The following is a 21,766-nucleotide window of genomic DNA, read 5'->3' as shown; positions in this document are numbered from 1 at the left end:
AACCTTCCCAGCTGTGTTCCCTGCTCCCACACAGGTGCACATGCCACCTGGCATGCCACAGACATCTGGTGACAACCCCCTAAAGGGTTTTCAGTCTTCTTTGCAAGATAAAAAACAAGCCACTCATAATCTATCTTAAAAGGAAACTGCAAGAGAAACCCAGATTTTACTTCCTTTCTACCAGTTTGCTACCAGAGTTACAGGTGATCTAACTGTTGAGCTTTTGAGTCTTATATGAAGATAGTACAGACCATGGTCGTAAAAGAGCTCATGGCATTTTTCTTATTCTTATCAGAAACTGCCCTCCATCTGCCAAGTAAAACTTTCAGTTCCTGCAGAATCCAAGACATTTATCCATCTCTGCAGCCCAAGAAGTGACTTCTGGGGTTGTTATGAATAAAGGATGTAATTTTATAACAGTAAATTAAATCACATCTAAAAAAACAGAATACAGCAACTTTGAGTCAGTACAGAAAGGTGTATTTGGCGGGTTTGAAACAGCCAGTAGAAAGGAAAGGGGTTTATCCCTTTCCCTAAAGGAAACATTTTTAAGTTTCTATAGTACAAAGCAATTTAGCTATCCATACTGTGAATAATGACCTGCATCTCTTGGAAAAATATCCATTAGACCATAAAGAACCACAAACTTCTAGGAGACAAGCACCTACGGGGGTATATATATATTCATAATAAAACTATCTAGAGAACAGTTTTAACAGTATTTGGGAAATATAAAGGAGGTCATCTCCAGAAAATCAGCAACTTGAGGGTTAGCAGCATGCTGGCTTACGGTTAACACGCTGCAGCTGCAGAGAGGAGCCAGAAGCCATGCTTTGTCTCCCCAGCCATGAGCAAGGCAGGCAGCTTTGCAGAAAATTTTCTTCCATCAGCTCTTTGCCTCTGTTTGCAAACGATCCAGAGAGCTAACACCCAGCCAGCCTCAGCAGGGAGCCCCCAGCAACTTCACTGAGCCTGCAAATTCCTGCGGGACTGCAAAAACATGAGCTTTACAAATCCAACTGCACAGGAAAGGAAACACACCGAGCAGAAGTCTTGCACACGCTGAGAGCCTGAAAGAGAGGAATCCAAGCACACAGGTTTGGGGTTTTTGCAGGGAGCACATTCCCCAAACCCAGGCAGTGAAGTCCTTGTTTGCATTTGTGGCACAGAAAGAGAAGAACAACATTACCTTTTCCAGAGGATGAGACAAGAGGCAGGATCAGGTTCTTAGATATATCTGGATACCAGACCTCAACTGCATTAAAACAGGCCTGGACACATTGTTACGGGGGTGTAGAATTGAGAAAAACAAAATTATTAAAGTAAATGGAGGAGTTGTTTTGCCTGGACAGGTCCTCAAGCTTCTCAGCTCTTTGTTTCCAACAGCTTCACTGCCAGCTTGAGAGGTATCAGCAAACAGGCACTCTGCAGCTGTGAGCGAATCCTCAGCCCCAAATGATCTGCACTGCCCTGTAGGAACAGGCATACCGAGGCATCCAGTGCCGCAGTGCAGTATACCCAAGACCTGTCCCCTAACACCAACACACGGGCCCCGCAGCAGGATGGAACCACCACCACGCACCCTCTGCTTAGGGATTTTTGAGACTGCACTTGAAGGATTTCAGATCTGCAGGGACTCCAGATGTCCCTTCTGAGATTCCTTAGTTTATGGTATAACCATAGATTAAGACAAATGGTATAAAACAAGCTCCCCCAAGACATAGTTCTGACTTCTTGTCACATGAAATTTCTAAGAAGCATCACTCAGATACTGAGAAATGCCATGAGCAGATGCAAGGCTTTAATTTTTAGATTGTCCTTGCAATGTTAGCTTGTGGTCTTAAAAATGCAACTCCAAGATGCCATTCGGATTTTTGGCTGGACTAGTAGTGGTTCCCATCATCATCGTGCCTTTTCACGCCGACACACCGCTCAGACATCCTTTTCCACAACCCCATTTCCATTCATAGGAACACATCCCTAACCACCAAAACCACACAGAAAATTAAAACCAGCTTCTGAGCAAGTCCCGTTGCACAGAGGCAGTACACGGGCCAGATTTTGGCTAAGTTCAGGCAGCTCTATTAGAAACACCTCCAGCTCCATTCATTCCAACTTCACGCAGCATCTAAAAGGAGCCAAGACAAGACACCTTGAAGGTAACTGTTTTTCTCCAAGGACAACAAGCAGAGCTGCCTGTTCCCAGTTCACACCCAGATGACTAAAGAGAGGTGAAATGAAGCCTGCCATGCCTGTATTAAATGAACAAGGGAGTAGAGTTGTGCCAGAAAAGATGAGCTCATTGTAAAAATAATTGAAAGAGCTTTTACAAAAATCAATACAAAGACCTAGGTGAATTCAGATGTGCAACATGCCAGCAGCAAGGCACCTCATCACCGCCTGCATGATTTCCTGTGTACTCTTTTTTACCAATTTGTCCTCAGATCTTCCTCCTTTTTGTCTCCTAGTGCCACCCACCAGACCCTGCACTGGGAGGCTTTGGCCGTGTCCTGGAGCGTGACCTACTCCATGAGTAGCCAAGGAAAAGCCCCTGTGCTCCAGGCACAGGGGAGCAGGGATGATGCAGAGAAAAAGCTTCCTTCCGGAGAAACAGAGGCAGGGAAACACAGGAGCATTTATTTTGACCAAGAAAAAGGTGACCTCCCGAACTAACCTCTGCTGGGAGAGTGCTGCTCCCACAGGTACGCATTGCTGCCAGCTCTCGGCTGATGCAGTCTCGAGCTGGGAGCCGCATGCCTGAACCTCACACCTACACGTTCCCATCGTTGCTGTAGGCTCTGTACTACGCTGATTACTTTTTCCATCACACCCCATTCCCAGGTTCTGTTATGCCAGGAGATCACGGGTGGAGGGGATTGCCTTTTTTCCAGTGTTTGCCAGTAAAACCTCTACCTGCCTATCCAGGGCAACCCATCCTGACACTCTGTGCTTGGAGGAACAGCAGATTTGTTAGGAACTCGCTCTGGCATGTCTTTCGCAGCAGCATCTCACCCTGTGCCCATCCCATCATCCCAGCAGAGCCCTCTCTAGTGTCTGCAGAGGTGTTGCTGCTGGCCCAGAGCATTGTTCCAGAGTGCAGAGCTCATCAGTGACACAAAAGTCCATGATGGACCAATCTTGCATGTTGTATCACCAGCTCTTATCCCCCTGACACCATCCAGCTCCTCATTCCACCCCAACACACCCCAAATTCATGCTGCACAAGAACACCTTTGATGCACATCCCACTGGCACAAAGAGGGACAATGCCTCTTCAGAGCAGAGCAGAAGGAAGTCATGCCTTGCCGTGATTTCTACATTCTTTCTTCTGCCCATACCCTGGTTCAAGGCCTTGGATGTGCCAATTGTTGCCCAAGCTAAGCTTGACGCTCAGCGTGCTCTGAACCAAGACGTTCCTTGACCTGCTTTTCTCTCATCACTAATTCACACCTAGGAGATTTTCAACTCAGCTCATGCGTGAACTCTGCACTGGCACCACTTAATGGCTAAATAATAAATTCTGACAAAGCTCATTAAAAAAGAAAGCCATTGATGTCAGCAATGTGTCTTAAATCTGGACCCCAGCTCCAGGCAGGTCTGCCAAGGAATCAACTCATCCCATTGGAAATACAAAGGAACAGCAGAAAACTGTATCAGCACAGCTTGGAAGGCACCTCTTCTTTTTGTTACAGATGTGAAGCAGGCAGGAGACACAGGTTAGTGATGCTAAACAGTCCAAGAGTTTAAACAATTAAAATCCACCTCTGAGATGGATACTTGCATGAAAACGTCAAGACACGATTCCAGCCTCACGGCTGCACAGATGCACTGGCATTAGGGAATTTATCCATGGCTCACCTAGAAACACAGGGAGCCCAAATCCCAGGAACACTCCTGGTGCTGCTATGGCTGTAACACGATATAGACATGTCAGCACAGGAAGACTGAACTCGCAGCTGGGCTGGGAGGACTGACGTATGAAAACAAAATTCCCTTGCAGTGTTCATTTTTACTTTTCCCCTAGCAAAACAAGATCCTCATGTTAAAAAAAAAAAAAAAAAAAAAAAGCAATCACAGAACAGGGGATGAAAAGGCTGCTGTCGAAAACATAATTACATTCCCAGATACGCGTATAGCCCTAGAAAGTTCTGAATGACACATTTCTAAAGATGTTTTTAAAAAACTACAGGGTATTAATTATGTATAAAGCTACAAACCCTTTTCTATCCTTATTTTGAAACCTCTGTTTAGAAGTGTTTTCCATTATGCAACACTTTGCAAACACAGCCAGATATACTGTGCTGCTGTAGGTACCAAGGAACCGTGTCTGAGGCTCTGGCTGGACGTGGTGCCCACCATGCACCCCAACACTGGCCATGCTTCGCTCTGACAGGGAAAGCACAGCCAAGGGACAGATGTGTGGTACTCGGTGGGGGGAACAGGTACAGGAAAGGGCTACTGCCCCCGGCTTTCCTGGTACAACCACCTCTACAATAGCACCATTTTCCTTATCTGAGTGGCCGCATCACAGCAAGGTCAGCAAGAGACCCTGTGACTGCATTGCGATGGAGCCAGTTGAGCAGGTGAACGTGCTTCTGGCCGTTTCTCACACAAAGGTGAAGACAGTGTGGCCAGCACTGCAGCCAAGGAAGAGCACAGAGCAAACATTCGAGAGATGTCCCATCCTGCAGGTACCCCACTTTTCTCCATGGCCCCAAACATCTGGGCAGCATCTCTGCTGTCAGTCTTGTGTGCAAGAAGGCTGTGACCGAGCAGTTGTCCTCACCTGTCTCCATCTACCACCTTCCGTCTCAGTGTCAGGCAGCTATGAGAGGCTAGGCTACCTGCCTGCCCAGCTCCAACCCATGAGTGGTCACCAGCTCCAGGCGCAGTTGAACTCTGGGTCTCTGTTCCCCAGCTAAGAAAAACTGCATCACTTCTCTGTGTAGTTTGGGCTGATGGAAAGTATTGTTTAAGAGCTACATAGTCCACAATTAATCACAATAATTATGAGAATAATTAAGGAGATGCACAACTAATGTTGCAAGCCTCAAAATAGAAAGGTTGCAGTCATCTGTTCCGTATCTAGAATTTGGGATAATCAATCCCAAAACCCAGTGCGACAAACAGCAAAGCTACTCAGAGGTGCCCATCCTACATCAGACTAGCTGTAGCAAAAAAAAAAAAAAACCAACCCCAAACATCCAAAAACGCAGCACAACAGCACTTCTCATTGCCGAAACCCCGGGCAGGGCAATAAAACCGTTTCCAGGCCAAGAGAGGACACGGCAGAAATAATTTTGCAAAGGCATGACGCAGTGCTGGCAGAACTGGAGCATGGCAAAAACGGCTAGCACTCTGCTGGGCTGCTGCTCAGGGTACCAGGCTAAAATCATGTGTGGAGCTCTCAGAGCTGGAAAGCTGCCTGCAAACAGCTTTTATTTGAGAAGTAAAACCAGAGAGAAGGGTGATGGCGCATGGCAGAGCCTTACTGCTTATAGTGAGGGCAGCAAACAAGGGACAGCAGAAACACCCTCCCGCGCATGCGAGAACGAAAGGGGTGCAGGGCCTTGCCGAGCAGGGAAAGGGAAAGCCACAAGCACTGCAGGCCGTGTTGCCAGTGACAAGTGCCTAAGGAGAGGACAGGCAGGGTGTTCTCTCTGCTGGAATAAGAGACCAAGCAGGGTGTTCTGTCACTCTGTAAAATATCTGCCTGCCTGGGAGGCGTGGGGCCTGTGGGCACTTGCCGGGAGCTTGCGGAGGGCAGGGGCAGCTTTGAGCTGCCACAGCCTGGCCATGCCCACAGCCTGCCCAGAATATCCCACAGCAGCTCCCCATGCAGGGAACAGCCTTGCATGGCCAAGAAAGGCAAAAAAAGGGCCCACTGGACTCTGCTGGCAGCAATAACCCAATGAACAGCAACACTGCAACCTGGTTGTCACGCCCAGCCTCATGAGGTGTCTCTGTGCCACCCCAAAACCACTGCACAACGGCATTTCTCACTGCCAAAACCCTGGGCAGGGCAGTAATGACAAGCCTGTTACTCTGAGGAGCATTATCGTCTTCCCTCCTCCACACATGGGGGACACAGAGGCAGAGAGCAAGCGAGTGACCTGATGGGTGCTCCTAGGGTTCAGTAATGAGACAGGGGATATCAGTGATATCCTCTTTGACTTCGAGCCCCTTGGCTATTAGGACATCTCTCAAGAGCACCCACCACCCCCCCCAATAGGGGCATGCAGGCAGAGACACCTAAACCAGCAGCACTTGGCAAAACATTGCAGAGCCGTGAGCAGCAGCCTGAGACCTTACGCTTCAAAAATTTTTCCTCAGCACAGATGGGGGACATGGAGCAACACGCAATTAAAAAAAAAAAAACAAAACCTTCCCAGAGGAATACAAAAATAATACCACATACATTCCAGCTCCCCAAACAACAATTGCCTGAGAAGCCGGCACTGTGGGAAAGTCTCAGCTTGCTTTTCCTGGGTATTATAAATAGAATTACGGCTGCAAGCAGAGCTTTAAGCATGGAGGAAGGGGGAAAAGGCTATTTAACAGGCTCTGTTTCAACTCGGGCTCTGGCTGGCATCCAGCTTTCTGCAGAACAGCTGGTCACTTCCTGCCAAGCAAAGGCTAGCGTCTCCGCACTGGGAACCAGGAAGCCCAGGCCGAGGGCTGCCTCTCAGATCCCGGAGTCTGTGAGCTTGCTGGGGGCATCGTGCCTTGGGCTGCCACGTATGTCACTCGGGAGCCTGGTCTGCTCCTGCTCAGGGCCAGGCCTGTGTTCTCCGATGTGCTGCAAACACCGGCAGACTGACAGCATTGAGACCAGGCAAGTAGGTGTGAGACTTTCCCAGAAGGAGTCTGACTTGCAGGGCCTGCATCTGAAGGGTCTCGAGAACTTCTCTTCCAGCGAGCTGCTTGGTTTCTCAGTCCATGTGAAGGCTCAGTGAATACCAAGCCCTGCAGGACTGAAACCCACAGCATACACTGCCTGGTTCTCCAGACTCCTTGTCTTTGTCTGGGTGACTGCCACTGCCTTTCCCTCATGGGTTCGCTGCTCATCAAAGCCCCTGCAGAGCCTTGCCATGGACAGCTCAACATCCCGTTATCCACATATTCATTCCTCTCTTCCTTACTCTAGCTTCTACTCATCCAGGTTATGAGCCTGCAGTTCCTCAGGCCACCTTTCAAGCACCAGCATCATACTTTAAGCAGGATATCACACATCAGAGCCGGCAGCCTGTTCTGTAGTGGTAACACCAGGGCCCAGATGTTTATTACTTAGTCTTGCCGCTCCCTAACCTCCTCTCCCATCACTTCCATGGGAGCCAAAACGCCTCCAGAAAGCCTTCAGGGTAAGGGCCCTGGCCTCTTCCACTGTAAGAAACAATGCAGACACACTTCAGTTTCCCACCACGGCGTTGCTGATTCTCACCTTTCCTCACAGCTGCAGGCTACCCGCTCCCCACCCCTGTGCAGAAGGCTTTACTTCCAGCCCTCAGGCCTAGCGCTCCCCCAGGCCCGCCTCATGGACTCCGGCCTGGCTGTGAGGAGGGCCGAGCACCTCAGGCGTCAAGAACCCTCCGCTTCCACGCTCCCCGCCCACTCGTGGAATGCCAGCAGTCCCACGGGAGAGAGCGAGGCGCTGTGGGACCCCGTCATCCCCTCAGGGGGCCAACGGGGGCCAACGGGACCCAACAGCCCTCAACAGCCGCCGCTCGTGCCCCTGAAAGACGTACATGCGCGTGTGCGCACGCCCGCGCGACGCGGTAGCGTCACTGGGAGAGCCGGGGAGGGAAGGGGGCAGCGGGGCGCGCCTGCGCGCTAGGTGGGCGTGGAGCGGCGCGCGCCTTTGTTTGGGGCGGCGGTTTCCCAGGCTGCCCGGCGCGCCCCGGGGGGGCGGGGCCGGGCGGTGCGCGGCGCGGGGGGGGCGGGGCGGGCCGGGCGCGGGCCCGCGGGGTCAGTCGGAGCGCGGCGGTGAACGAGGGCGGCGGCGAGAGGAGCTGAGTGGAGCCGAGCCGACCGGAGAGGAGAAGAGAGGAGAGGAGAGGAGAGGAGAGGAGAGGAGAGGATGATAAACACCCAGGACAGGTGCGGGGCAGTGCGGTCTACTCCCCTCCCCTCCCCTCCCCTCCCCGCGCCGCCGTGCCCACCCCGCTGCGGCCTTCCTCGCCCCTCAGAGCGGTGGCAGCGGCAGCGGCGGCGGCGGCGGCCGCGGCCGCCGGGCCTGGGGTACGGGCGGGCGCTGAGGCCGAGGTGGAGGGGCTCCGCCTTTCCTGAGTTAAAATCCCCATCGGGGAGGCCCCCGGGGGGGTGTCTGGGCGCACCGGGGCTGGGGTCATGGGGGCGGGGCGGCCACCCCAGCAGCGAGTGTCTGAGCAGCCTTTTGCTAATAAGCCTTTAACGCTGAGGAGGGTTTGTGCCCTCCCTTCTCGCAGTCCTCAGCGCATCTCTAAGGAAAGGTGATTTTTCCTGGCAGGTTGGTTATCAGCGGGCATGGACTTACTCGATTTGTGGTTATTTTTCTCAGCTGACCAAATTATCTTGTGTGTCTGTTCCTTGTTTAGAGTACGAAAAGTGTCATTGCCTGAGCCTCTATTGTAACCACGTAGATAAGCGCCCAGAGGATGTGTATAAACCAGCCTTGTTTCTTGGCCGCTGCATGTAGGGTAGATACTTGAGCCATGCTCTGTTCATCAGATGGTTATCTACACGTTGCTCCTCAAATCAGGTTCCTTAATATATGACTTGCAGCAGCTGGCAGCGTGATATGTTATTATTATGGGCTAAGTGCAACCGCATCTTCAGAGCCTATTTTAAAAAGGGGGGGTAAAGAAAACAAACAAAAAAACTTCACTCCTGTAATGTCAAGGGAGCTGCATGGATCCTTCCATCAGGCCCAGGTGTTTAGTGCAAGTAAAACCTCCCAAAAAACCAGGAAAATGTGCAGCTTTCTAGACCCCAAGGTGCTGGTTGTTGTGGACTGAAAGCAGCGCTGGCCTCGGGCTTCAGGTGTGAGGGCTGTTGAATAGCAGCCATGATGGGGTTCAGAAATTGAGGAGTTGTTCTTTGTGCTTCCCAGGGACAGGGCACAGGGTTGAGATCGCTGGAAGCTTAGCAATTTAAAACTATACCCACTGGCTGAAAATGTACGCTTGCTTCCAGCTCCTGTTTCAGGCAGGACTTGCTCAAGAAGCTTTTGCCTTGGGAAAGGCCCTTGGTGATCTAAATGCATCTTAATCTAAACCAAGCTGCTGGAAAGCAGCTTCTCAAAAGAGAAGAGAGGCTAGAAAGGAACACAATCCTAATTTTTAAGCTTTAAACAGGCCTTGGGGAGCAGAGTTGCAGTGGGCTGCTTGTGTGCAGATGCATCGAGGGATGAGACTTTGTTGGGTGCTTGCACAAACTTCTTCCCAAGGTGCTACAGCACGCATCTGGAGGAAGCAAAACCTCTTTTAATCTGTGCCCCCAACTCCCCAGCACGCTTGCTCCCCAGCATTGCCTGATGGTGCTGCCCTGTGTGTGCTGCTGTCAGGACCCTAGCTGGCTGCTGCTGTAAAGTTTTGGGGGAGGATAGTGATTGTGAGCAGGTCTGGGCTAGGTGAAGCCCCAGTGCTACAGGCAGGGCTCAGCAGCTGAAGGGGTCTTGTGTTTTGACTTCTGCATGTGTCAGAGGAAGCAAAACTGAGAAGTGTCTTGAACTGCTTTGCATGAAAACTACTGCCTCTCTCTCTTTATTTTTTTTTTTTTTCCCACAACTACACTTCATTATCCAACTTCTTGATGCCTTGGCCGCAAGTTGGAGAGCACTATCAATAGTACATTGTTGACTGGGGGTGAGGGAGGATGGAAGGGAATAACAAAGCTGCCAACAGCTTTCTGGGGGTGGGGAACAGCACAGCAAAGTGCTTTGTCATACTTCTCGACATCCACTACTACTGAATACACACTGGTCCATTGATAGCCCCAGTCATGCTGTGAGGAGGGACTGTATTAACACAAAACGCCACTGAGCATGTGTGCAAAGGGGTTTGCTCTGAGATGTCTTCAGTGCAACTGCTTAATACCTTTACCTAGTGTGTTTAAACAGCCTTTTCTCCAAGCAGTGTCTGCTGTAGGCCATGGCACATGGGAATGCTGCAGAAAAGCCCAGTCTTGCGAACCTGGAGGAGGAGGAGATACATGGAGGAAGAATATTTGTGTTTCCTGTAGAAAGATTATTTTGGTATGAGATGGCAAGCCAAGATCTCAGCAAATTCTGCCTGTGTCATAACTGCATTTGTGAGGGGGTTTTTTTTGGCATTCAGAAATGCCAAATTTCAGTAGTTTGTTTGCAGTCTGGTATATGTTCTAGCATACTGTACAGGCAGTTCAGGTGATTCTGATAGTGCAGATTGGTACTTGGTCTTTGGATACCTAAGCCTGTCACCTCATGGAGAGGGATTCGAGTAGAAAAACACCATCTTGGGAACAGCTCAAGTGAGAAGTTTTAGAACAGACAGTAAGTTGTCAGTACATCTACAGAGTCTGTCCCTTATAGCCTTGTTTCTTGCTCCATGTGCTAATTGAAAACCCTCACACTTCCCTTTATTTTGGTGGTGTTTATGTAGCTTTGCGCTGGTGTGTTTCGTAATGGGAATGCTGGGGAATGACTGGTTTCTCTGCGAGGCTTTTGCAGGCTTTGTTAGAGGAATACTGCTGCTGTGCTGTGCCTCAGCAAAGAGCTTTTGTGGTACTGATAAAGGGAGCAATGCTCCAGAAATAAAATGATTTGCTTTCATGAAGTTCCTAAAAGCTAGGGCAGATATGAAAGCCTGCGTTCAGAGTGATCCTGAAAGACCACATGTAGGACATCCAAACAAACTTGGAAACTGCAGGGGAAACTTACTTTCTTGCTCTTAAAAGTAGATCTGTGGGGTGAACTTGTAATTTTTAGGGATGGGGTGCTTGCATGATGTTTCATTTGTATGTGAAAATGTCAACTTGGATGTTGTAGAACGTGTTGAAAATATTTGAAGAACCATCCCTTTCACTCCTCCTTGTTTTGAAAATGTGAAACTTAAATCTCCTCCTTCTGGGTCCTGTTGATCTATTTGTAGATATTTGTCTATAGAAGATGTGTGCTCATCTGGTCATGCGTTTCCAGCCATCTGCTATTGGCAGTCTTCCAGGCATCCCTTATTAGCATGAGGTTGCTCAGCATTCTCTCCGGGTTCTTGGCTGCAAAGCCCCTCCTCCATTTCTAACAATATGCTGCCGGTGTCTGATACGACTTGGGCAGCAAGTGTTTTTAATGTAGATGTCTGGGTGCTAAAACCCTGACAGCTGCCTCTGATGTACTGTGGAGGAGCAGGGATACAAGTGATTTGGGGTCATGAGGAGCTGTAGCATCCAAAATGTGATCCCTGCTAATGTAACCTGATATTATCTCTCTTTTTCTTGCAGTAGTATTTTACCTTTGAGTAACTGTCCCCAGCTGCAGTGCTGCAGGCACATTGTTCCAGGGCCTCTGTGGTGCTCCTGATGCCCCTCACCCACTGTCGAAGATCCCCGGTGGGCGAGGGGGTAGCAGGGATCCTTCTCTTTCAGCTCTGATATATAAGGTGAGAAAGATCTGATGTCTAAATAATGACCTGTACCCATGTTGCAAATGCGTTCAGTTCCTTTCGCAGTCTGATGGGAATAAATGCAAGCAACTCCAAGGTAGTAAGTTGGAGAACAGTTAATTTTTCAGCGACCCTGTTGGCAGATCGCTGAGCTGCATGCAGTGCTCTCCCACTTAAATATCACCTGTTTATTAAGAAATGAAAGACCTTTTCTCAAAGGTGTGCAGCAAATAATTCACTAGCTCTGTTCCCGGAGGTCTGTTTCAGCTATTGTATGCGGAGCCAGCATTATCAAAACATGAAACAACTTCTTAAGTGTCTCGCAAAAGAGGAAGCAGGAAGCAGAAAGGTGAAATGCAGAGAGAGAATGGTTGATAAGCTCCTTCCTGTGCCCTAGTCCAGAAGGTAAAGCTGTTGGGGCCTGGGAGCTGCCTGAACCGATGTACAGAGTAACTCCTGACTTCACAAAAGGGCGAGGCAGCCATCCACCTCACAGACGGGAATGTTTCTAGAACATGTGTGTAGGATGAGGCAAGACCAGGATGGCTGCAGACTTGCTTAGGAGTGCGTGGCTCTGTGTAGCTCTCATTTTTTTGGCCCTCTTCATTCTGCAGGACCTTTCCTTTCAAATGAGGAGGTCTGGCTGTTCCTTGCTGTAGAATAATTGGCACTCATGCAACTTTGTGTTGTGTTATGGTGGCATGCATCTGTCTCGCTTCTGGAACAAGGCCAGCTTTTCCACAAGCCAGGGAGTAAAGTGCTATCGGATGAGGTAGCCTAAATTTATGTTCAGCTTGTAAATTCAGCTGTTCAGGCAAGAGTGTTGTCATAGGTGTTAGACTTGATTTTTAATTACCCTGTGGGAGGCACACAGACTGTATATGATGAAAAGATACAGGCCCTTTTGGGTCACAGCTACCAAAGTCTCCTCTAGAAATTCATGAGAAAATTGCAGACCTCATGGTTGCTTTCAGAGGAGTTTTCTTTAATGCAGCCTTGGTGAACTTTTAGCATGTGCCTCACCCACTTACCTTGTGAATAAATGTCAACCTCTGTAGCCTCTTAATAATAATGTAACATCAGCTTAATGCTATTGAGTTGAATTGTCACAGATGTTAGAGGGGTGTGAAATCCAGAGAGGCAGCAGAGCACAACAGGCTTCCTGTCAGATAAAGAAGATACATAAATAGCTTCAAGAGGTGCTCAGGACAAATAATGAATTCCCTCTGGGTGGGAGGGGATGAGAAACAGGGGACCCTAGAACTTGAACTCCTGCAGGCCAACTTTGCCAAGCCTTGTATACACAACAGGCAAGGTCCGAAGGCAAAAAATCAGATCAGTGTGGAGGAGATGCTGGTGGAAAGAATCACAGTTTGGAGGCTTTGAAGTGTTTGGTTTCAGTATGTCCTTGAATTAGCACAGAAGCTTTTGGCAGTGGTGTGTAGGCAGGGGTTGCTGCCTGTGAGGATGTCATCTAGATAGCTGCATCCCAGAAATATGGATATAATTCTTTCTGGGTTTATTGCTGACAAAACCTAGCAGAATCTGTCAGAAAATCAGCCCCTTCTGTAACATAGCTCATCACGGAGCAGAGTGGGCTGTGTTGTCCAGTGATTTAAAGTCCAGCCTCGGGCAGAGGTTACTGGGACTTTCTCTGCCCCTTTCAGTTGCCCACTCAATCTAGCAGTGCTGTAGTTACATCAGGCTGAGCTTTGCAGCCGGCAAGCTTCAGCCTGACCTGGAAAGACATCTGGACCCAAAAGCTTAAGTACTTTTTCCAGCTATATCAGGTGTTCTAGTTCAAGGGATGACCTTTCTGAACAAGCCTGCAGTGCAGTGCTCATATGCAACTGCACTATAAATTAAGCAGCTGGAGCTCCCTATAGTTGTTGGGATTTTTGCGTTAAGAGACTTAATACTTGGCCTTTCATCAAGGGAGCTTTACTTGAGCTGGGAATGTAATAGTGATCAGCGTCAGTGCTGCGCAGCCAGGACGGGCTTTGTGCGAATGGACGTGCCCTGGCTAGCAAACTTGGCAGGAGGCTGTAGGTGTAGCACATGCCAACAGTAGGCTGCTTACATGGGTTTCTCAAGTCGCTTGGCTATGGTAGATCATAACATCCTTTATTCTTACACTGCCAACACGAAGGGGCCTCCCCCCATCCTTCTCGGGACATCTGAGGAGTGTAGCTGGGTTGGAAAATCTTGTGCTCAATGAATTGTAACCAAGTGGAAGCTGGTCCCTCTGGCTTTACTTCACTGAAATGGAGCCCAAGGTTGGAGAGCTGGTGGTTTAGGCAGCTGTGTATAAAAGGTAGCCTGGTGGGGTTTTTCTTCTCCCGCAATAGCATGGTGGGGGGGATTTTGCAGGGGTGAACTAAAACCAAACATTTGTTGCATAAACAGGATTTTGCTTTGAGCAGCTTCCAAAGAATTCTGGGCTGCTGTGTCACAGGAACAGCTTCTCTCCTCAGCTTCTTGCTGTTTCTGTTTTGATACCTAGAAATAAAATATCAGCTGCCCACGACAGGCTGTGTAAACATAATTCCCACTGAACTGGAGGAATTCTTAATTCCTGGTTCTCTTAATCCCTGTGGTTATGCTGCCTTTGGTTCATGGACTGTCACATTAGGGGGTTTTTAAGTGGAAAAACCTTACTAGGTTTGGAGTGGAGGGCATAACTTCTGGTGACGGAAGGGCTAAGCCAGAAGGCTCAGAATGCTTTTCCCCTGCTAGTGCAGGCTCCTGCCAGCCTTCCTGAACAAACGTATGCATGTGCCTCCTCCTCCAGTGTGTCAATCCCAGCCTGCTTTTCTCAACTTCCTCACCCTGTTTTTGTTTTCTTGAAGTATAAGAAAAGAAGCATCTGTGAGCTTTTCTTGAGAGAAGGGTCTTTTCTGAAACAGAGATGCTTTCTGCACAGTAACAACTGTCCTATAAAGTCGTTGGTGAAGGATGTGTGTGTAATCCCCTTGGTTTTGGTTTCTTTTTGTTTGTTTCTTTTTTGGTTTGTTGGTTTGTTTTTTTTTTTAAATACACCTCTGTAGTGCAGAGCTCTCACTGGGCTTCAATCTGACTCTTGCTGCTGGCTTCATGGTGGCTTTATCAGCAGCAGTCTGATTTGACTTGAGCAGCTGTCGGTAGGTTTCTTAGCACATTGGGCTTAAAACTAGTAAAACTCGACAGCAGGCTCAGCCACAAAAACTTCTTTTAAACTCAATGAATAAACTTATTTCCTACAGGATATTTATTCTGATAAAGTGTAAACTTGTTTTTCAGCTAAGCTTTGTGAGCTTTAAACAAATGGCAGCTTCCTCTGCTCCGGTTACCAAAGCCAGGCAGTTCCTGATTTGCATGCAGTGTTACTGTGTTGCCAGCATTAACATACTCGATGGCTTCTTCCTTGTCACAATAGTCAAACCAAGAGGGATCTTTTTCAATACATGTGGTAATAGGAATTAAAGTAGCGGGACACAGGTTTGAGGAGCCTTGAAAGGGTCTCGGAGATGTTTTTGCTGAACTGCTGGTCTTTCAGCGATGCTTATGCCTTAATAGCTTAAAACACCTACAAGAAAACACCTGCTTGAAAAGCAGTGATACTGAGGAGTCTTATATCATCTTACTGGGCACCATTGGCTGCTGATGTGTTTGTACTGCCCATCTTGTAAATGCTTCTTCACTACAGATCCAAACTGGACTAAGTTTTCTTTGCTGTATTGGCTGCCTCTGTATGTTATGGTCAGAGATGAGTATATGTCACCACAAAGCATTAATAAAATCTTGTCTGGTGAGGTGCTGTCTTTCTGCAGCAATGTCACTTGTCTCATCATCAGTCCAGCTGATTGTCAGCAGATCAGAGTTCATCATGAGTTGCTGAATTAGTCACCCTGATAAGATAAAATGCCTGGGGGCTGGACGGTTGCTCACCTAATGACCTGATGGAATAAACCACCTCCCACCCCACCTGTTGATGCCATTGATGAGAGGGGGGCACACAGCTTTCCCAGGCATTACTGCGACTTGGAACAGAGCAGACATGGCTTGTATTATCTGGTTTACTTCTGCCCTTCAGAGATGTGCAGGTGACTTTGTAAATGTGAGAGAATCAGGATGTGTGAGCCTGTAACCAAGCGGATGGGAACAGTTTAGCTTCTGCTGCAGCTGACAACGTTAACTTGGGAACCTAATGAGTGTCTTTGTCATTTCATTGGGGCTCTTTGCAGTGAAATGTGGAAATCGTTATTGGGCAAGCCAACTGCCTGCAAAAATTGTCAGGAGGAGGAATGGAGTTTTAACCACGAAATTGTTTTCTAGGAACTGCTGAGCTGAATCTGAGGCAGTCTGCAAGCTTGGCATTCTAGTTAGAGTAGTATTGGAGAGGGACATGTACATTTGTGGTCTCTGGAAAAGACCTCATCAAAATCTTCAAGTCTGTGTAGCTTCTGTCTGTTTTGGGATTCTGTCTGTGCTGTGTACTTTCCTCCCTTACACCAGGAGGCAAACCATTCACCATACCAGTTGGTTGTAAAATCTGGGAAAGCAATTTGTGGTCATTCCTTAAACAAAAACATTGTGTTGGGGACTGGGGAGACAACTAAACTGGTCAGACTGCGGCAGCAGATGTTCTTCCAGCTTGTTGGTTCAAGTTGTGTTCTTTGAAGGGCAGTTCATGAACCGCCCTTCAAAGATGTGGCTGGGACTGGTGGTGAATGAATGGACTCTCACTACCCAGAAATTTAGTGTAATGTAAATATGCAAAACTGCATTCCCTTGAATAGGAAAATATGACTAGAAAATCACTCTGAGGTCTGAGTACTCATTGTGGTGTGTCCCTGAGCCCATGAAAGGGGAAGGGAAAAGTACAATGTTCTTCTTAGTAAAACTATAATACCATTTATTTTGCATTTGCATCTCTCTAGTTACGCTCCCCTGGCTGTTTGGCATGTAGGACTTTACTTTTTTGTTCTTTATTTTTGTATTAGAATAAAACCAAGATATTCTGGAAAATACAGGTAGTTCAGAACAATAGCATTAACCACTTAAGCACTTGTTTAGAGTGCTGAGATTCAGATATGAGCTTGCAGCTGACTGTGCATACCTTCACGAGCTATGGTGAGTCTCACAGTGGTGAATTGTAGTGATAGGCTGAAACTCTGGACACACACCAGTCTGTAAGGGCTGGTTCTTTTTCAGGAGGGCACTCCCACTGAAAACAGTCCCTTTTCATGCTCACTTAAGCATGTCTCTTATATTTTTTTGCTCTACAATCTTATGGATAATTTTCTTTAACCCTAAAGCCTATTTCATGAGCTCTCCTCCCTCCCCTGCACAGGACGAGAAGATCACTGTTAACCAAGATGTCCCAGTGCACGAAGGGAAGCCTCATATTGTCCGCTTCCAGTACAAGGTTACAGAGGTGAAGACCTCCTCCTGGGATGCAGTGCTCTCTAATCAGAGCCTCTTTGTGGAAATCCCTGATGGATTATTAGCTGATGGAAGCAAAGAAGGGTAAGTTCAGGATCCCAGAGCAGTATCCGTGGCTTTGCAGGGAGCAGGGCTTTGCTTACACAGGTGATGCTCTGTGTGTGCAGAGAATGGGCTGTATATATGGCAGCTCTGTTCCTGGTTTATGTATCCGAAGTATGTCCTTACTCCCTTGTCTTCAGAGAAGTGTCCTCCTGTTAGCCCTTCTTGTATATTTTCTTCCCCCTTATTGGTCCTTTCAGGTGGGTTACTGTTTTTTGAGTCCGTGTGCTAATGAAAAATAAGCAATAAATGAGTGGAGTGATTATCTGTATATTTTGGTATGGAAAATCTACAAGCCTTTCTCTGACTTTTGTTCTGCTGGCCACTTGGTAAGCTTATTTTGGCAGGCTTTTTCCTCTCTTTCAGGGGAAAAAAACCCTCCATTATATAGATGTGCTCCTTCTCATCAGTAGGTGGATCTACTCTTGGAGTGCTGCCACGCAGGCGTTGGGCTCTGCCAGAGCCTCTGATTTTTCTCTGTTGGCAGAATACGGTAGTGTTTTGTCCAGACAGCTCTGCTTTGGGAAGTTTGTGTAAACGCAGCTTCCAGAGCAGCTACTTCCTGCCAAGTGCTTTGCCAGAAATCCCCGCTGGTAGCACTGTAGTGTAGATGTGGCTTTACTGGATTCCTCTGCAAAGCTCTCTCAGGTCCTCCTAAATCTCCAAGTAGGCTTCATCCATAAATGACACAAGCTAATTAAGAAAAAAACCTCATTGGGCCCCTTCAGTAAGTGCCAGTATTCTTGCTGTCTCACACTTGTCTCATTTTGAGTCCAGATAAATGTTTGTGTGATTTCTTCAGTTGGCCTGTAAATCCTTTAGTTCTCCAATTGCCTGCTCTCTTGGGAATGCATTCTTCTGGGAGGGTATTTACCCACCTGTGTCATCGTGACTTAAAGTGTAATTTTGTAAGATTATTTTTAGCTAGGTAAAACAGCTTAGTAGGGGCTATAATTGAAACAGTTCATTACCATATTAACAAAACCCTTGCAAATTTAATCTCCCTTGCTGTGCTCCAGTCTCACTGACTGCTGTTTAATTAGATGTCGATTGAAGCCCCGTTTGTCACTGCCCTAGCAGCCTGTGTCGTAAATGGTTACAAGGCCAGCAGTGACAGCGATGGCTCTGCTGTACTGATCCCCGGGGCTCAGAGAGAGGTTAATACAGCGCTGCTTCCATCAAGAGGTGGGAGAAATAATTTAGCTGGAAAGGCAGGAAGCGTGGATTCAGGGTGCATCAGCTGTGCCATCCAGCTGATGTGTTCAGGGAACAGCTTTGCCTGTGCACACGCTCCTTCAGTGATGTTTTTCTCTTTTGCCTGGCATGAGGTCGTCATCCCCCCCCACCCCCAAAGTGCAAAACTTGCAGATCCCCTCATGTATGTCGCCAGTGGAGGGGATGTAGCCTGGCTCAGGATCAGCTGCAGTATTCAGCTTCCTGTGAATGAAGACTTCTGTACAAAATCACTGGCTAGCGGGGATGGGTGCTTGTGCACGCTGGCACGTGGATGCTGAGGACAGTGCCTTGTTGGGTGACTTGGTGTGAGGATAGCTCTTAGTTTTGCAGTGCTGGATAGCAAAGCAGGAATCCCATTGTTTCAGCAGCCATTGTTCACTGGAAGGGGTCTGTAAACAAGTAATCTTTCTGCCTGAAAACATCCAAACAGTTGATAGTGCTCAGAGGCTTCCTCAGGACAGGACTTCCTATAGCTGATGTTCTTTTGTCGTCTTCCTCCTTGGCAGGTTATCAGCACTGTTGGAGTTTGCTGAAGAAAAAATGAAAGTAAACTATGTCTTTATTTGCTTCAGAAAAAGCAGAGAAGACAGAGGTGAGAACTCGCCCCCACTGTCAGGTTTGCTCCCTAGATCTAAAATGGTGCTGCTGAAGCTGTACAAAAATCTGGTAATCCCCAGGCAAGGCTCCACAGGATGCTTCCTATTGCAGCAATTGTTATATGCATAATTCTCCTGGCATTCTTACAAATTAGAAATAGTTTCTTGTGGAGGAAATAAGCCCTTTCTTCAGACTAAGGGAGAGGGAGTATTTTGGTTTCTCTGGCAAATATGCTTTGCTGTCCTGCTATTATTACTAGAACTCTCAGGCAGAAAGCTGCTGCTCAATTACTTGCAGTATTTTCTTGTCCAGAAATTGGTTAATATTTCTCCTTTCGTAAAGAGTCAAGGTCTCCATTTGGCACCAGGCTTCTGTGATTTGGAAGGAGAAACCAAGGAGAGGTGATGGGAAATGAACACTTATAGCCTGTTGCCCTGATGCTCATCTGCTTTTTAAAGATCTCCCTGAGTTTTGCCCTTTCTAGACATACAGGTAATCCTGATCCTGGCTATAGATGCTTATGGCTTAAGGGGGCTGCATTTGAATCTAAAGATAGATGTGTTGGATGAGTGATTACAGCACGGACGTTTGAGGAGATTTGTGGTGAGGTATCAAGCTATGGATGTGTCACTCTAAATCTTAATAGACACAGGCTAGTAACCAAGCAATTGCCATGGCAGGAGTAATTCAAACTTTAATTCTAATTTTATTCTGCTGCCTCACAAGCTGCACTGTCTTCTCTGAAACAAAGCGTGTTATTAGAGCTAAGTTGTGCTGAGCCCAGGAAGATGTCATTCTGTGTTATGGTGCCAAGAATAATTCTCAGATTAAATTCTTGGTATAATGTCACCACCACAGGTTGCATAGGTGACCTCTGCAGTGGCTGGTTACAGGAGACATCTGATAACTGGGTTTTGTTTTTAAAAAACGGGATAGGTGTTGTTCTTGGACCTGGCTTATTCATATGAGTTCTGAGTGCTCCAGGTCCTGGATCCTTGCCTATGCAGTTGAATTCAGTGCTGTCTTGAAAATATATAGGAGCTCCTCTGCATGACTGGTCAGCAGCTGGAATTTGATCATCAGAGGGTGCCGCAGAGATTAGGTGCAGCACCAGGGTAACTTTCATGGGTCACAGGGAAGTGATTGCTTTAGTAACAAGTGGGCATGCATCCAGTCACTATGTAATATAACCTTGCCTGACCAAGAACAAGGTGTGTGTGGGGAGACCCTGCTCTGAATTTGTTCTGTGCATAACCCATGGTCTGAGGGTGGCTTTCCTGGGGGACCATACCAAGCTGTGCTGAGTTGTCTTGAGTTTCCACTGAGCTCCAGGTCCTCCTCACAGAGACAGCAAATTTCTGCCTAGACCCTGAGTAAGCAGATTCCTGTTTACTGCTGTCTGACCTACTTTCAGGGTTTAAAGGGTGCTGGGACCCACATAAGTACAGAATAAAAACTTGGACGTGCTGTGGGATGGCTACGTGCATCCTGGGAAAGTGGGTCTGTATGGCTGGTGCAGGTAGATAACCAACCGTTGCCGTTTCTCAGGGGGGACGGAACAGACATCGTAGGATAAACATGGACAAAGCTGCTGTGCTGCACAACTAAAACTCCCTTCATGCTTAGGAGCAGCTGTGATGAATGCAGGAAGAGACAAAACCTCCTATTTGAAAGGGCTGTCACATTAAAATGGTTTATTTCTGTGCAGGAAGCTCTGGATGCACTCACAGAGGGCGTTCAGTGCACTTTGATATTCATGGCTTCTAGAGTGATGCAGGTAAAGGGGGTTATTCCTGGTGATAACAGATGATGTTCTCTTCGGTAGCTCCACTCCTGAAGACATTCAGCTTCTTGGGCTTTGAAATCGTGAGGCCTGGTCACCCCTCTGTCCCGTCACGGCCAGACGTGATGTTCATGGTGTACCCCCTGGATCAGAACTCTTCCTGTGATGAAGAATAGCTGCAGCAGGGGACTCCAGTGTGACCTGAAAATGCTGTTGAGGGAAGAGAGGGTTACATCTCCTTTCTCGAGGAGAGGGAAAATGAGCTTCTGTTGGACTGAAACTGCATTTCTCATTGTTAGATTGGCCTGTGTATCCTCAGAGTTGACTATCTTATTGAAATGTGTTGCCTAGAGAACTATATATACACACATGTAATCACCAAATAGTAAATGAAAGATGTTTATGAACTGGCATAGGAGCTCTTTACATGCAGCTGTGTGGTGTGTTAGCCTAGGGGCACCTGGTGCCCAGGCTGTGCGTTGGGGAGCACAGCAGTAGATGCAGTATCAACTCCTTGACTTCTCTAAACCCGTGTTGGTCCTTTCCTGATCACCCAATGTGTGCTCATCTGACAGACTACCTTTTTATTTTTCACTCAGACTCTTAAGTAGAAGGCATGTTGTGGGTATTAGGCACATGGAGGAGACATGCTCGAGTTTAACCTTTAACACTACATTAAAACCCCTGTGCATCTCTGCTTTGGGGTGACTGATGTTGTTTTAACTGGTTTAAACTTTTTTTTTTTAAAACTTCTTGCTCTTCCAGCTTTTAAGCGGTCTTAACTTTGTTCAATGTTACCACTGCACTATCACACTGTTCAATAAAAGGGGCATTCAGATGACCTTCACACAGCTGGGGCTGCTTATTTGAAAGGAACAGAGCCTCTGGTGGGCCTCCTGTAGGGCTGCAATGGTTTCGGAGGGTCAAACGAGTGTTTGGAGCAATACCTCTGCTCTGGGGGAATGTTTCCTTACCTGCCTGCGGTGTGATGGTCCAGGGAGCCTGAACAGCT

The 21,766-nt window shown here is 47.7% G+C and overlaps 1 protein-coding gene across 1 annotated transcript; it reads left to right on the top strand.

Annotated features, from left to right (window-relative positions):
- The first annotated feature begins 8,076 nt into the window (after nt 1–8,076).
- On the top strand, nt 8,077–21,607 carry OAZ2 (ornithine decarboxylase antizyme 2). The gene is given in 6 exon segments (XM_075713983.1): nt 8,077–8,097; nt 11,452–11,527; nt 11,529–11,609; nt 16,945–17,120; nt 18,881–18,966; nt 20,797–21,607. Coding segments are annotated over 6 exon segments (573 nt in total). The 5' UTR covers nt 8,077; the 3' UTR covers nt 20,931–21,607.
- The last annotated feature ends 159 nt before the right edge of the window (nt 21,608–21,766 follow it).

Source organism: Pelecanus crispus, chromosome 7 (assembly GCF_030463565.1).
Source record: "Pelecanus crispus isolate bPelCri1 chromosome 7, bPelCri1.pri, whole genome shotgun sequence".
NCBI classification, from domain to species: domain Eukaryota; kingdom Metazoa; phylum Chordata; class Aves; order Pelecaniformes; family Pelecanidae; genus Pelecanus; species Pelecanus crispus.
The sequence above is the reverse complement of the archived record's forward strand: the minus strand, read 5'-3'. Positions and strand labels throughout refer to the sequence as shown.